Genomic DNA, 17,055 nt, shown 5'->3' with positions numbered 1-17,055 from the left:
TCTGATCAAGCTCCCTGGTCCCTCCTCCCACAGAACAGTGAGAGACAGAGCAGTAAGAGAGGATGAATGCCAAAAAGATGAGAGCAGAATATGCTAGATTTATTTGTTAAAAAAAAACAAACTCAGAAGAACAGAGGAGGAGCACAGAGAGAAGGAGAACATAGAGGAAGAGAACAGAGGGGAAGAACGGAGGGAAAAGAACAGAGGAGAATAGAGAGGAGCAGGGAAAACAGAAGAACAGAGGAGGAGAACAGACAGAAGAACAGAAATGAGGAGAACAGAGAGGAGCAGGACAGACAGAAAAACAGAGGAGGAGCACAGAGAGGAAGAGAGCAGAGAAGAGCAGGACCGACAGAAGAACAGAGAGGAGGAACACACAGAGAACAGAGAGGAGGGGAACAGACAGAAGAGAAGAGGAGCACAGAGGGGAGCAGGATAGACAGGAAAACAGGAGTCATTTTACATCCTTTCGATCGTGTGAAATAGGTAGCAGCATAGATATCCCCATCAGGCATTTGCTTGTCCAGAAATGCAGTAAATAAGCTCCATTAAAAGAAGAGATTCTGGACCTCACTCATTTCTAAACCCTGACTAGGGGCCTGCAGCAAACAAAACCACATTGGTAAATATCTGTACTTTCATGGATAAAATGATCATTCAGTTACTTGTTGAGTAACTGTGATGGGGCTACATTATTCTCTGGCTTCTTTTCATGCTGCTTATCTGGCTCAAACATACAGCAGTCCAGTATAATGGCTGAGTGATATTTCTGGTACAGTACCTGTCCTACTGTGTGCCATAGCTAACCAGTGCCACTGTCACCTAGCAACCACAACGGTGTGGTCTTGAAGTCCTGATGTCTTTTGTTTTATTTATTTGTATTATGTATTTGGTTATATCATTTGCAAAGAAAAGAAAGAAAGAAAAGCCCCTACCAATCCAGCATTTGAGCTCGAAAATCAAGACTCAACATATATTACAGAATAAATTTCCTATTCATGCAGATTCTACTAATATGATTGATAGCAGAGGACTCTTGAGCCCCCTAGTGGTAGACTTTCACATTATAATGCAGTGAATAATGCAGGCTGCAGAGTGAATACACATCTATGGATGGTTCAAAGGGCTGAAACTAAACATATAGATACAAAAATAATTATATAATTAAATGTTTAAATAAATGGAAAAATATGATTTTATAATTTAATGCTTAATTGTCACCGTATATAAATAAATCACAAATTAAATGAGACATTAAATATATAAATGTTAAATCTATTTCTGTATTTGTTCATTAATATATATATTTACACATTTGTATATTTATTTATTATTTCATATATTCAATAATTTATTTACTTATTCATTTACTCACACATTTATTTATGTATCTATTTATAATTTATTTATTTATATATACTTTCATTTATCCATATTGTGACTTGCTCGAGCAAAATAAAAACATCTTTCAACTTCATCCATCAAAAGTCAGTGGACAGACTCTGCCCTGCGGCCGGTGGTTGAACTTGTATCTACTGCTTTTGCCTAATTCAAGATGGCAGCACCCAGTGTGGATCTTAATGAAATCTTGCGTGCTACAATGGTAGATAGGTTGGCTGTAGCTGAACAGATGGAGGCAAATGCCAATTCCTGTGCTTTTTTTAGATCAGATTGAGGGCTTCACTGAACGAATTGGAATGATATCAGCCTTGACTGACAGAAATTGAAATTAATGAAGCTGTATTCACGATCCCAGATCCTGCTGGGTCTGTAATACTCTACTGTAATACTGCCCCCTGACTTTTGATGGATGAAGTTTATTTAGTTCTGTCGCTGCAGCAAGTTACACTATGGATAAATGAAAATATATGTGAATAAAATTATAAATGGATAAATACATGTGTGAATAAATGAATAAGTAAATAAATAAATTCATACATGAATGAATAAATAAATATGCAAATGTGTGTGTATATATACATGAATGAATAAATACACAAATAAATTCAACATTTATATATTTAATGTCTCATTTAATTTGTGACTTATTTATTTATTTATTCATGGTGACACTCTGAAATGAGAAATTTCTAAAAAATCAAACCCTTGGACTTTCACACCAGCATCAATGTAATATTTTTTCGTGCATCATCACTAAATGTTTACAAAAACATAAAGCATTCACTGAAAGTTAAACGTGGCCAGCTCCAGGGAATGAGGTGAGTCGGAGTTGAGAAACACAGAAGAATAGAAAACACAGGGACAGGTTTCACAGATGAAGGAAACATTGAATTAACTAATGGATTTCAGGAGGGTAACCTGGACATTTTGAGAAATACACTTGCTTTCTTGTGGAGAATTAGATGAGTAGACTGACACCCCTCTCATGTCTGTGCATTAAGAATTGAACTAGAGGAAAGAAATGATAAAGATTAGCTCACTTCTAGAGCTCACTATCAACACATTGTATCTTGTTTATTAAGGTCACTGCTGCTGTTCCTCAAGAAATACTTACAGCACGTAACTCCCCATAAACCACAACTTGTAATTTGTGTATAGATTAAACAAAGAAGATAGAATGTATTTATTATTGGGCTTTAGGCATATTTTTGAACTTTGGAGTAAGCGACGCTAGCTGCTTCCCCCTTCTTTAAGGCTTTAGCTCCATTCTTAACGCACAGGCGAAAGTGGTTTCAATCTTCTCATCTAATTCTGATATGAAAGTTGTTGAACTATTTCTTTATAGATGGCGAGGTACACTGTGGGCACAGTGCGATTGTTCAACATCAGGATTTGTGAGCGTGTTTCTATTTACAAGTAACATTTCAAATGGAATTGTTTGCTTGTTTTAGCAGAAATACTCAAAGACAAAGAATAAACATATAAAACTGACCAATTTTCACCACTGCCAAAAAAGCTTATTTTTTTAACCAATTTATTTAAAAATGATAAAATGTAGTGGAGCAAGGGCTTGAAATGATATGTATGTGTTGTGTGTGTGTGTGTGTGTGTGTGTGTGTGTGTGTGTGTACACATTGCATCTTGGTGTGTATGCTGCATGTACATACAACTGTATACTTAGAGGGATCCGTTGGACAGACAAAGTGTCAGAAGTAACAACCCGCAATGATTTCAGCAGGGTGTGCTGGTGAAGGAGGAGGATGTAGGTGGTGCAGAGAGACGTCAGGATCAGGAAGAGAGGATGAGCATCATCTCAGCAGCAGCACCCCAGTGAGGTGTCAATCACACACTGGCAGCAAGCGGCCCTTCATTCCACAACCACGCACTACTGATTTATTCATCGCTGCTTCCTCTTTATCCCTCACCATCCCTGCCTCACATTCTTTCAGTCCAGTTCCCCCTGCCCCTTTTGTTATAACCCCCCCCCCCCCCCCCCCCAAAAAAAACACACACACTCTTTCACTCTGGTATCACTTCCCCCTGCCCTTTGGTTATGCCCTCCCCCCAACCATTCTTACTGTGTTTCTCTCACTCTTGTTGTTTCTTGCTCTTGCTGTGACTGGGAAATCCAAGCTATCAGTGTTCATGTACACACATACAAGTCAAGCCTACACCCTCTCTTTTTCATCTGCTTAGCTTTGAGTCTTCTACTGTCATAATTTCACCATAAGCCTGACATACGCAGACACAAAAATTGACATTTGTGTCTAGGCTGATTGACGTGCAGCACTGAATGCCTTTTCTCTGATGGCAACACACACACACACATATATATATATACACACACAAACACACACAGTGTACCAGACTAATGAGGGGAAGGGAAAAAAAGAGTCAGTGAGAGAAACATCATGAATTTGTTTCCCTTCAGCACAAGGCCTGCAACGTATTGATAGGACAAGCACCACAGAGGAGGAGATGGGTGGGGTAGGGGAGTCGGGGAGTGGGGGTAGGGTGGTGGTGATGGTATGGGAGCGCTGAACCTCAAATCAAATTGATTCCCTACATCACCCGGTGGAGTTAATATTTATGACTTAAACAGCCAAAAGATAAAAACCTATAAAGATCAGAAAAGGGTCAAACTTCACTTTTTGGGAGAAAGGTATCTTGTCCCAAGACATTTACCTTTGCTCTCTGTGTTCAGGTTTTCATATTGTTTTCAAGATCAAATCCCCAAATGTTAGATTTCAAATCAAAGTGCCTTCAACTTTCTTTTGAATTGCTCCATTGTAAGAAAAACAAATTAGACACACTCCTTTTCTTTATTTGAGATAAACCTTAAAATGACATGGAAAAAAAGAAAATCCAAATTATGTCCACTACTTATTAATTAGATAAGGGATAGATTAAATCCATCTCCTAGCTGTTAATCGTGTTGAATCTCTTCTCAGTGGGTTCTCTGACCTCCTTTCATGGTTTCTTTTTGCGCATGCAGCGAGGCGGGCTGCTGTGTGAACATGACTTACAGGCATGTCCGTGATATCCGGTGGTGGGGGGTAAATCGGCGTGCTATATCAACGTCCCTGCGCACTAAGTCCCCCTACCAGCCTTAACTTCTCATTAATTAGATGAATCCATATGCAGGGTGGTTTTTCGAGCCCGCAGCGCTGACTCCATGCAGCTGCTACGTGAACATGACAGTTGACAGACTGGCTGCAGAGCGTTTGAGTGTGTGTGTATGTGTGTGTGTGTAAGGTCTTAAAATCCAGTTTTTGGAAAGGTGAGAAATTATGTGTGGCATTTGGGTGTTCCACTTATTTCCAATGTTCCACTCATTTTAGGAGACCCTCATTTCTTGAAGGTGAACATTTTGAAACAAGACCCAATAAGCAATTAAAACGCTGTATTAGTATCAAGACAATAACATCAGATTTAAAAAAATAAACCATCATTTTGAGAATTAATTTATTTATTGTACTAACTTATACATTTATTTTTTTGTCACTTTGGGGCAGCGCGACAAACTGGAAACACAACACTCACCTATTATAAAGTAATACGCCGACCGTGTTAGCAAACAGTTGCTTTTTTACACATCCAGCAGACACAGAGCAAGATTAGCATTCATTTGTCGTGTGTGAAGTTCAATATTCACTCTCAATTTAGCTCTGTTTTTGATCTCACTAACTCCTGAGAAAAAAATCTGGCTTTTTAGCAGCTATATCCTCCACTATGTTCACCAGCTAGTCGCTAACTTCTCTGTCTGCAGCGTGATACAAGGCAGGTGGTGCATAGTAGGTGTAACAGAGCTTTTCACAGCAAACAGCTGCCTGCTGCGTGCAACTGGAAACAAGATTGATGAGAGCACTGAGAGTGAACCAAAACAATAAAGTTACGGTCTATAAAACAAAACAAGCTGAAAGATGCTAAAATTCTACAGAGAGCTGAGGGGAATTGCAGAGTCTTTGTAGTTTTGTCACTATGAGTGACTCCTTTCATAGTACACATATATCGTCATCTGACCCATTGTTAATATTAAAATATTAATTGGAGCAGCTTTAAATATGAGGACCAATACTATTTTAATCTCTGTGATTTCAGTAGAGAGATTAGTCCAGGATTGCGTCAGCCTAGCCTAGCACAAAGACTGGAAATATACTATACATAGAACAAATAGTGTATTGTAGCTGTTAATACATTGTTTAAACACTGATTTACACCTGTGTTAGTTTGTATGTGACTCCAAATTTAGAACATAAACATATGAACATTATGTACGGATTACACTGTTTTTCTATGTGCTCTCATGATATTTCCACAAGTTCTCAGGTTTTACATCTACAGTCAGTATAGAGCAGAGAAGGGAATTCTTGTCCTGGGCTCACAGTGTCAGGCATTTGTGTTTGGGATATATGTATTTTTGAAAATCAATCAATCACCAAATGACCCTGTGGTTGTTCTTACTTGTGAAGAGGCAGGAACCCCACTCGTACTGTAGCTCTAACACATCTAGACAAACTACTTGTAACACACCCTGCACACAAATGTGCCCTCTCACCTCTCCAATTATGAGCTCGCTTCTCCTATTCATTGCATGCTGTGAGGAGAGCCCCGCTGTGTTTGTGTGTGTAAGTGTGTATGTGTGTATTTGTGTGTACGTGCTGGGATGTAAAGGGTCATTCCTTTTCCATGTGCTGCAGTAAACGGGTCAGTGCGTCTCCTGGGTGAGCTGGACTTAAGTCTGCTGTTCACTGACCTGAGGCTGCATGTCTGCACAAGACTGCGGGTGGTGCAGTGACCTCAGAGTGGGGCTTGGCCAGAGGAGAGGAACCACAGCATATATATGGCCAAGTCTGTCCTGAGCTAGGGTCATACTTGGCTGCATCAAGGTCCAGGTCCAGGATTTGGAATTCTTCAGCTTTACTCTTTTTCTCCTCCAATATGTATTGTATAGTATTTCACTGATATCTATTTCAATTATTGTGTCTTGTTCTTAAACATTACTGATTCATGCATTACATAAAGGGCAGAGTAGCAGCATGCTAGAGTTAGCATAATATGAAATGCTGACCCAAATGTCATGAGAGATTACCAACCAATTCCTGCAGTCCTTGTGCTATCTGAGGTTTTAGAGAAGGTCCAACACACTCAGTTGCCTGTTTTCTTTTCCAATGACAGTCAAACATTGTCTACTCCAGCAGCATAGCAAAACCAGCATGTCGGCAGCAGCTGCTCCCTCTGTCAGTGACTACAATGAATCTGTTCAGCTTAGGTATATACTGCACTGAAAAGCCCCCCAAAAATTATGTTCAGTTATGTGTGAAAAAACATGGCAGGTGAAGACAGCAGGATTGGTTAAAATGGAAGTGTATCTTTTTAATAAGATGGAAATCTGTAAAAAAACAGGGCTAAAATGGCTGTCCAGGGTAGACAAGGTGTCAGGCCCATGTCTGCAGCTCTGTTGGAAGGTGTATGAAAGAGTTCTCATTATTCCTACTGACACCTCATATAAGTCCAGCCACTCCTTGCTCATGAGTTCACACAAGAACACCAGCCCGGCATAAAACGCTACATAGATATAAGAGTGGCAGCGAGTCAAACATCAAAACAAAGTAGACCTATGTTATTTTTCAGATGTCAGTGGAGCAAACCAGGATTAAAAAAATAAGTGATAATAAGTGAAAGTTAAAAAGACAATTTGAACATATGACAAGTGGTGGAAAATAAGGACTCCATTGAAATGCCCATGTTGCTCTTTTTTGCTACAAATGTATGTTGTGTTATCTGCAGCTGAGCTTTAGAAATGAAGCAACTTGAAGAGAGCACTGTGTATGCAGGAGTGCATTTCTTCATTGCAACCTTATATTGAGTACAGCAACACACAGTGGCCATGTTTCAGTAATTACAACAAGAGCATGCCACAAAACTGTCTAGTCTATGAGTGCACTATTGTTGACGCAGTGGGAAAATGCAATTGCTTCCTAAGCTGCTAGCTGGTAGTCTGTAGGGTAAGGTTTTTTTGAGATTTTTTCCACTTTATGGTTAAAAATCAACTAAGGCAGCGGCTTTAAATAAATACACCCTCTAGAAAAATTGAATTAAAATGGCATGAACTGAATGAAAATACCACCAACATTATGTTTTACATTATTGTAGTTATATGGAAATGGACAGTAGCATAAGTATAATAAAGAAGGTAGGAAGACGGCATTGTTGGTCTATGAAACTGGATTTTATAATAGAAGACAAATGACAAGACAGTTTCTTCTTTGAAGCTAATAATAATACATTTTTGTGGGAGGTGTACAGAGCAAAACACCAAATATCAGCTACAAAGTGACATAGCGTATCAAAAATGTGAACCCCAATGCAAAAACCCAATGCAATTTGCAATTATCACATTTTCCTCATTTAAAGAAGCACATAACACAACATGCTTAAGGGGTCTTGGCAAGAACAATACCCCAAGGATTTTCATGCAGCGACACATTAGCATTTTGTGTTATGCTTCTATAAATGACTGAAATGTGATAATTGTATGAAGCCACTCTTCCATGAAATTTTATATGTTATGTGCTACATGATTCTTTTTTTGAGTAGGTGGCGTAAATGTTCACATACTGTAGTTTTTCCAACCATTTATTGTTAATGTCTTTCTTGATGGTTTTTAAGCTGCATGGTGGCTGAATATGAAGAAGTACACCTGGCATCTTATTTCATATAATTCCATCTTTTTGCTTCAATAACTAGCAGAAATTTTCAGGCTGCTTATTAGACATAATGGGAGAAACATTACAGCCACAAAACCCACCTGCAGCTCTTTATTTCTCGCTGCACCAGCCTGCTCCATCTCAGAGATATTGACACCGCAATTTATTTTGAAATGTTTGGTCATAGCCCACAAACAAATATTACCTGTTTAACTAAATAACTATACTGATGATTCAACTCTCCTGTTGTGACATGTTTTTCTCCACTTGGTTCCGCAACAGTATCAGTTATGCAGTGACACCAACTGTCAAATAGTCCAGCTGAACACAGTGCCAAACGTACAGCTGTGTGCCAACACTGGGAAGTGTGACACTGACATTGTTTCGTGAAGTGTACTTCTCATTTTAATCGCTTTAAGTGCAATAACAATCCATTGCTAATCCATTGCTTGCCAATGGTTTTGATGTTTTATCATTGAATCATTTAGTCTGTTTTTCTGAAAGTTACTTTTAGTTAGCAGAATATCTCAAAAATTACCCAACATAGGACTAAAGGAATAAAAGATTAAAATCCAACTGAAAATGCATTGTTTTGGTCTTCTACAGCATACATATCTGCTCTGTAAATCATTTGGCCTATGTTCTCCCTTGAGAAAAATATCAGAGACCAAAAGGGAGAAATTTATATTTTAAATTCTTTCTTTTTCATGATGGCTCCTCCTAGTTTTTCATTGATTCAATAAATTCAACAAATGTTCTGTTATCTGCCTACATAGCTGGGGTCCTTATTTTAATACACCAAATCAAATCTTGAATAAAGCAATAATACGGCGTTCATAGGCAGAGCAGACGGTCACACTGAGCCTGATAGCATCTTGTAACACAACACAAGAGCCACAAAAACTCACATTAGCTTTCCTGGTCAAGTCTCTTTCCTCTTGTCTAATTTAACCTCTTAAACTCCCCAAGGATGCTGGCGTCCTCAGCCGACATTACTGTCTTTCGGAGGGTGTAGCAAGCTCAGTTTCAAAGCTAGAGTGAGGATTCTGGTATCATATGAAACTAGAAGACCTAAGGCATCATACCAACCTAAGTTATACCAACCATGCCATGATAGCTTGTCGGGGTGGGGGCTAAATAGCGCTCCAACATTAGGCTAAATTTTGGTGAGGGAAAAACTGGCATGGCCATTTTCAAAGGGGTCCCTTGACCTCTCACCTCAAGATACCTGAATGAAAATGGGTTCTATAGGTACCCATGAGTCTCTCTTTTACAGACATGCCCACTTTATGCTACTCCCATGCAGCTTTGGTCAAAAACTATGCATTTGTTTTTGCATGCAATATAAATGTTATTTTCACCTATTCTAAAAATGATGTATTTGAATATCTCTGCATACTGGGGTCCCTAAACAGTCTTGGAATTGCATAAATTGGGTCTGACTGGAAAGCTGAGACTCTTGTGGATTCAATGACCCCAACTGTATTCATGTGTCCCCATAGTAGCCACTGCATTGCAGTGAGACCATTTTTTGAAACTTGACCTCACTATATAAAATGACCTATTGTGACCTTTAGGGTAATCACAGCCTCATGAAACTTTACACGCACAAACTATAGACCTAGGGCTTTCAGGGGATGTATGGCTTTCATAGGTATATTTACAATAAGGGGGATTCTGAGCAATTTCCAGAACAGAAGTGTTTGCCATCCAATTGCTGAAAAATGCAATTCTTACAGAAATCTCCAAATGTCAAAAGTTTTTGATACCAAACCACAGCATGAATTTTTCTATGGTGTTCCAAAAGGTCTTGGTATCTTAATGTGGCATTTTGGAGGGATGTTTGACCATTTTTATCAATTGTCGAGTGGTCAAAAATGGTAAAATTTTGCACCAAATCTGTATAACAAATGGTATCAACCTAAAAATTGCTCCAACAACTTATTATACATAATAAGCATGTGAATGGCCATCATATACTTCCATCGTAATGTTCCAAGCCCTTATGTACTCTAAACTTTCAAAATTTGAATAGGCACCTAACCAAAACACAATGTTTACTACAGATTTATGACTAGAAAAACTTGACACACATTGCTGAGCATTTCAATTTAATCTTCAAGTTCCCAGCTCTCAGATGATGTACACCATTTCTATGTGGTATATACTGTTGACCTGCTATCTCCCCCTAAAGATCCCCCTTCTACCCCTTAAAAAAGACAAAAATAGGTCTATGGTAGGAAGGGGGGAATGGAAGAGCTTAAAAACATGAATACACTGATTCACTGGGGAAAAGTGCACTGCTAACGTCAGTTTGCGGACTAGGTAGCTAATTAGCTGCTTAGCTGCATTACATTAAACAGCATGTAAACATACTTGAAAACTTTGGACCTGTAGATGCTTGGTCATCAATATCCCTGTTTGTGAGTTGACACAACATGACTTGTAACTACAGCAGTTTGTTTACTTTGTCTTCGATCTGGTGTAACACCAGCACTCTGGCAGCCTTTCAATCAAATCAATTAATGTCAATCAAGCAAGACATTTACATGCCCCCCCCCAACCGGCTGAGTCAGAAAGGAGCCAAGCAGCATAGAGAGATGATTAAATATGACTTCAGTTGGACTTAAAGGTTTGATGAGGATAGTGCCACCATGTGGCCATTTATATGGCACACTCGTTTTCACATTCTAATAACTTTTGAAATATGAGGTGGTCCCCTATAGGCATGTATTAACAAATATAAGAATATTCTGCTTGGAACAATAATGTGTGTCTGATATATTTTCTCAACAAAAAAAGTATAATCACTATGGTAAAATCCTTAAAATGGCATCTACTCTTAAATATTAAAAATCATTAAAAATTCCATAATATGCAGATATATTTTATTTCAGAAGTTTAACTGCTGGACACAAGATGTCTCCTACTTCACTGTAAAGTCTATTCTCACTGTTTGTGCACTGGAGACTTCATGTTTCCACATCACACTTATGTAAATTGAATATTGGACCAGGATTGGCTTCCAAACTATTTGTGATGTCACAAATCATGCTCGTAGGCCCGCCCGTAGACATAAATACGTAGAAGGTGTATTTGCCGCTAGATTGTTTGTCAATGTCGCTGCCATATTGGACTGGGCAAGACTGGCCTCTAAACAAATACAAGTAAAAGGGAAGCTTTTATTACATTTCATTTGGTTTACATTTCTCAACTGATTTCAGTGAGTTGTTTTTATATTTAAGAGTTTATGATCTATGTGGAGTACAAAAAAAGCTGAAGGGCTTTCCTTTTCCTCTTGAAAATATGGGATGAAAAGCAATGTATATTAGTACTAAACAACAGAACAGACTGATACTGTGCAACACTCAAGGGCCACTTGAGATTTCATGAAATGATGGCAAAAAGCTTTTTGTGAATTACTTGAATCATTTTGGGGAGGCTTGGCCTCCTCTAGCCTCTTATTTACTCTTATTAGCGCTGCTCATGGGGTACAGCATCTGTCACCAAGCTAGCATGGCACACATCACATCACAGCTTTCTCAAAATCTTTCTATTCCACTGAGATCATAAACCCTTGAATTTAAAAATTACCTCAGTTGAGAAATATAAACGTTATGGTGCTTTTTATCCAGAAAAACAGCTGCTCCCCTGTTTACTTGTATTTTTTTACAGAACAGTCTTGCCTGGTCCAATATGGCGGCGATGTTGACTAACCCTCGCAGCAACATGTAGGGCCCCCGTATATATGTCTATTGGTCCAGCTCTTAAAATCGGATTTTCAATGAGCACAGAGAAACTTTCTGCTTCTTGCAGATGAATGCAAAACAGCCTTCTAGTGTCAAATTACTGTCAAACTGCACATACATCATTATGCACAGTGAAGCTCAAACATCCGAGAAGAAAAACATATTTTTGAGTGAAGGGGGACTTAAAATTCTTTTTATTCTTGAATCCTTGGTCAAACTCGTTTCCATCCACACTGATTTTCCTCCATTTCATTTTTTTAATAAGAAAAGAAAACATGTTTTAACCTGACCTAATACAAATATTTAATCCAAATTCTTTGCCAAATTTGGTTCATGACAGATTAGGACAACCCTGAAAAAAGTTGTCAATTTTTTTTTTTTAAATGCTGTACCATGTACCATAACAAGTTGCTAATTTCTTGTAGTTATGGCTTATTTTTTCCATAATTATTGAATGCATTTTGTAAAAGTTATATTTAGAGGACTCTTGCACCTCTCCACTCAGAGCAACTGTACAAATTTTCATTTCATTTGCATTTCACCAATTATGATGAATTTGAAAATCCATAATTCAGTGGTCATGAGTCCAACTCACTTGAATAGTTTATTCTTGTACTAAATCCTAGCATGACCACAGTTTAGGTGTTCTACAAAATTCAACAAGATTGTCTGGCTGTATTTCTTTTTTGATATGAATCCACATCAAGGCTAAAAACATAACACTCCCTATTGTTAAAATAAACTCCTTTAGAATTCAAGTTAGAGGATTGTGTGGACTTGTTCTTTCTCTAAGTGCTTTCTAGTATACCTATTCCTTTATTCATTCCTTTCATGATCCTGGCTGGAGCCCATTTGAACATGTTGCCTTTGTAGAGGGAAAGTCCATGGCTGCATCTCTGGGGAGCCTGTAGTGAACAAGTGGAAAATGACAGGTTCCTGTCTGGTGTTTTGCTAGCCACTAATGTCTCTGTCCAGTCATCCAGAAGAGAATCAACATGCAGCAGGTCCTACTGTACAGTGACAGGGACAGAGACACAGACAGAGAGGAGTGATAGAGGAGGCAGGAAGGAAATGGAGGGAGTTCCATTCCCTGTCTGGTTCCTCTACGGGTCACTGCATCTCACACGTGAATGCACACCTGACACATCTTTGCTTGGCCTTGCTTTCTTTCCACGGGTTTCTAGGTGTTTCCTGCATCTTCCCACATCTTGTTACCTTTCTGGTGGAAAAGTATTTTTGCAGTCTAATATCTGCTATATTATTATTTTATTTTCCATCTCTTTTTCCTCACCCTTCACCCATACTTGCCTCCTTCTCCCTGTAGGATGCTTTTGAAGTGCTGGCTGAGAGCTCTGAATTCAACGAGAATGAAGGTTCGTGTCTGGCCTTCAGGAGAGCAGCGTCTGTCCTCAAGAGTCTGTCCTGGGAGGTGCGGTGTATGGGGGCCATTCAAGACCTGCCCTGCCTGGGAGAACGCACTAAGGCAGTCATGGAGGTAAAGCACAGCTTCAGTCCAGCTGTCAGCCAACCATTTGCAAGCTTTCCTCTGTATTATGTGTTGAAAGTAGTGTAAGTAGCCATACTAAACAAACTACAACAGACATTTTTCTTGTTATCATTTCACAAAATACACAATAGCTCATTGGTTGTCTGGGTTTGATTTTCTTACAAAACAGCTTGTGAATGCAAAGTCTTTTTTAGCAGCAAACTCTGAATTATCCACAAAGGAGATAGATCAGTCCATGCTTGGAAATAATTAATGGATGGATTACCTCTCTAATGCAACTTTCAGGTCTCTTGAATTTGATTTTCACACTGTAGTGAAATGATCTAAAACCAGTGGATGCTTGGAATGAAAGAAGGTCAAGCTAATCACTTTGAAAAATGCATTGAAAAATGCTCATTATAATAAATGTGATAGTATCTGTAGTAAACAAACTAAAACACACAAAACAAGCAGCATCGACATTTAATGTAGCAGTAAACCATGATCTTTATTGGCCTATATTACTGTGTGACTAACTCCTGTACAAAATAGTAATATAGTTTATGAGACAATGAAAGTTAAACAGCTCATAACTCAGTCATCACACAAAATATTATCATACCAGAATTGAATCTCTTTATAACTTAGTTTCACTTCAAGCTCAAGATATGATTCACTATTTGTCAGAAATGTAAATCAAGCTATTTCAACCAAAATCCATCTTTTGAGTATCAACCACTTGACCCCCTGTAGTCTTGAAAAGTGGCTCTTAAGTTTGTAGTTTCCTCCCTCATGGAGGATGGAAGCTGCAATACAGTCAGCTGGAATAAACAACAATTACAGCAGTTTATAGCGCTATAAATTGGTGAGTGAGAGCCATGGCAAATATGTCAAAACATCTCAAAATGTGCACATAAAGTTCTCTAACCACTCCTGCAGCAAAAATCCAACTCTTTAATTGCATATCCAGTATGTTCCAACTTTATTTTTGCCGCCTTGTGTGCCTGTTTTTATATATTCTTACAGACTGGCCAACGTTGGAGGTTGTGGGGTTTTAGTTAGTGAAACTAAAAGCAGAAAAAAATTATAAGGTTATATAATTATAATTAATGCTTTTTACAAAATCATATAATTTCTTTAATCATCAACAATCATCGCTTTGCCAAAAAGGCAAAGTCTGGTGATATTCTCAAGAAATCTCATTAAAAGTGGAACAGTGAATTGGTCTGTATAGCCAAAGCCTGATTTAGCTTATTCCTGTGCCATAAACTTCAATTTTCCAAAAACTATTGAAAACTCACCAATGAGCCACAACACATTGTTGGTTGTGGTCGTTGTTGATAACAAGAAACATACTGTAGAATAACACCAGCCCTTATCCTTAAAATAAGGTACTTCCAGCAGAAAGTCAGAACTATAAGGAGTCAATTAGAATCCATTGTATTTGCAGTTCTCTGTGAAGGACCACAACACAAACTTTTCTCAAGCCTACATGGGTTGAATATTTTATACTCAAAACATTTTCAGTGTGGTAGAGTATTCCTAAATATCATGCCAGTTGTTTTAGAGCACTGTCAGAAAGAATCTTGCTGAACTTTTCTTCTTCTTACAATACCAATCTGCACAAATATGCTTTCTGGAGGTGACAACGAAGTGGAATTTCATCTTGCAGAACACATTATCTGCGAGTTACTGAAGGTAAAAAAAGCAATTCTGAATTCAGTCTTTCAAAAAGATATCAAAAATAGTTTTGAAATTTAAAGTTCTCAACACACTAACAAAACTTGCCCACACACATAAGCACACACTCGGACAGGCATCGCACAAATGTGTCTCGTCTCTGGGAGAAAAAAAAATCTCATTGGGTCACTTGGTAATCATCCCCTTACCTACTGTCGTGCTCAGGGCAGAAATCATGGCAGGTTGTCAGGGAAAGTGTTGAGAAATGCTTGCTTGAAGAGAACGTAGAGTCCCTGTAGAAGAACAAGTTGAGCTTAGCAGTCCAAGACTCTGACACATTAAACCTAACTCACACACTGTGGGTCTCAGAGCAAGATTCAAAATCTGTCAAATCTGTCAGCACTGAGACATAGTCATTAACCAAAATAACATAAATGTCCCAGAGAGACCAAATTAGACTGCCTGTGAATGACCTCTCCCTCTTGTTGTTTTTACATGATTCAGACGTGCACCCACGGTGAGTTTTTTTTTCGCTAGGTTGTCTCTTTGAACAGATCGCGGCTCAAAACAAGAAAATGACATGACACGAAAAACAAAGTGAAAACAAACAGAGTAAAAACAAAACGCTTGATGTGCCTGTGAACATCGGAGTGACACACTGTCAGCAGCGACTGAGCCGCTCGCTGCTGACTGAACATCCAAAGTGGGGAAAAGATATAAACCTACTGACATGAAAGTCTGGGAGCACTGAGGCAGAGTTGGGGATGAATAGTAGTCAGTATGTGTTTTGTGTGTATGTGAGAATCGTCGTGCATGTGAAGAAGTGTGTCTCCCCCGGAGCAGCGAGTGTGTCGAAGCATTATCCTTGCGTTTGGGGTTGGCCTTAGCTTGACGGTTGAAAAGCAGAGGTGGACGGGTGGATGCATCATTGAGCAGTGAAGGCTGCTTTAAACTGCACTGTACTCACAGTCTGGATCTTAGGTTCACCGGTTCATTGATCCTAGATGTCATCCTTTTATGCACAAGCTTAAAATGCACACATAAAGCTATTGTAAAACGCAAATATATAGACTTATTGTCAACACTTAAAACTTTTACAGTTTCCCTGTGGAAGATGGCTGATATTAACTTGCCTGATTCTACACCTTCATATAATAAAGACATTTAATATGTGACCAGCAAATTAAATCTCTTTGCTGAGAGCGGCAGACAATTAAACATAGAACAAAGTTGTTTCAGAGCAAACAATAGAAGCTGGGGAAAACATTACCTTGGGCTTTTTATGACCGCTATAAAACCGGTATTAATCCCAGGTTTTACAACAACAAGTCGTTATTCCTTGAAAAGAAATGGAAATGAGAACACAAGGAGCACCTGATTTAAGTGGAAACTGTTTTTAAATGAGTTGTAATTTCGGGCAATTAGTTAATTGCTGATGGAACAAAAACCAAGGGAAAACATGCTGATGCTGACACCAATACTGTTTTTAATAATATCATCTGCTTTTATGTTTTCCAGGAGTTCCTTCAATATGGCCGTTCGCTTGAAGTGGAGAAAGTACTGTCTAATGAGAGGTATCAAACACTGAAGGTCAGTAAACAGAAAACAAATCCATTGTTGTCAAGTTTTTCTGGCCTCACTTTGCCTTCTCTCCATTTCGGTGATGTGAAATCGCTGTAAAAATGATTTGCATTTGCCGTCTCTTAAGGACATAGAGCTCTTCAAAACTTTGAAAGCTAACCCCTTCTGAGAAGAGCTGTCATTTCAGAGCATGTCTTCTTGATTACGCCCTTACCTCGTTTCCTGCCAGCTGTTCACAAGTGTGTTTGGGGTTGGACCTAAGACGGCGGAGAAGTGGTACCACAGAGGGCTGCGCTCATTCAACGACATTCTGGCAGATCCCAGCATTCAACTAAACCGGATGCAGCACTATGGTACATCAACATCACACCATCCCCACTCATCCACTCCGCAAATTATAGACTGAAAAATACAACTCGACTTTGCTTCCAAGAAAGACTCAAAGAAC

The 17,055-nt window shown here is 38.8% G+C and overlaps 1 protein-coding gene across 8 annotated transcripts in view; it reads left to right on the top strand.

The window, feature by feature from the left end:
• dntt (deoxynucleotidyltransferase, terminal) overlaps nucleotides 1-17,055 on the top strand; it is an 82,735-nt gene that overhangs the window by 8,862 nt on the left and 56,818 nt on the right. For 7 of the 8 annotated variants that reach the window (XR_006407138.1, XM_044372988.1, XM_044372989.1 and 4 more), the window contains 3 exons: nucleotides 13,185-13,355; nucleotides 16,545-16,616; nucleotides 16,837-16,960. Coding sequence is in view for 7 of the 8 variants with exons in the window: in XM_044372988.1 (XP_044228923.1) it covers nucleotides 13,185-13,355; nucleotides 16,545-16,616; nucleotides 16,837-16,960 (367 nt within the window). In the remaining variant the exon portion in view is untranslated. Of the gene's footprint in view, nucleotides 1-3,136; nucleotides 3,237-13,184; nucleotides 13,356-16,544; nucleotides 16,617-16,836; nucleotides 16,961-17,055 lie in introns of all 8 variants that reach the window. The other variant, XM_044372990.1, reaches the window with a different exon arrangement.

The sequence above is a fragment of the Thunnus albacares genome, chromosome 14 (genome assembly GCF_914725855.1).
Source record: "Thunnus albacares chromosome 14, fThuAlb1.1, whole genome shotgun sequence".
Lineage (NCBI taxonomy): Eukaryota > Metazoa > Chordata > Actinopteri > Scombriformes > Scombridae > Thunnus > Thunnus albacares.
Note: the sequence above shows the minus strand (reverse complement) of the source record. Positions and strands in the feature narration are given on the sequence as shown.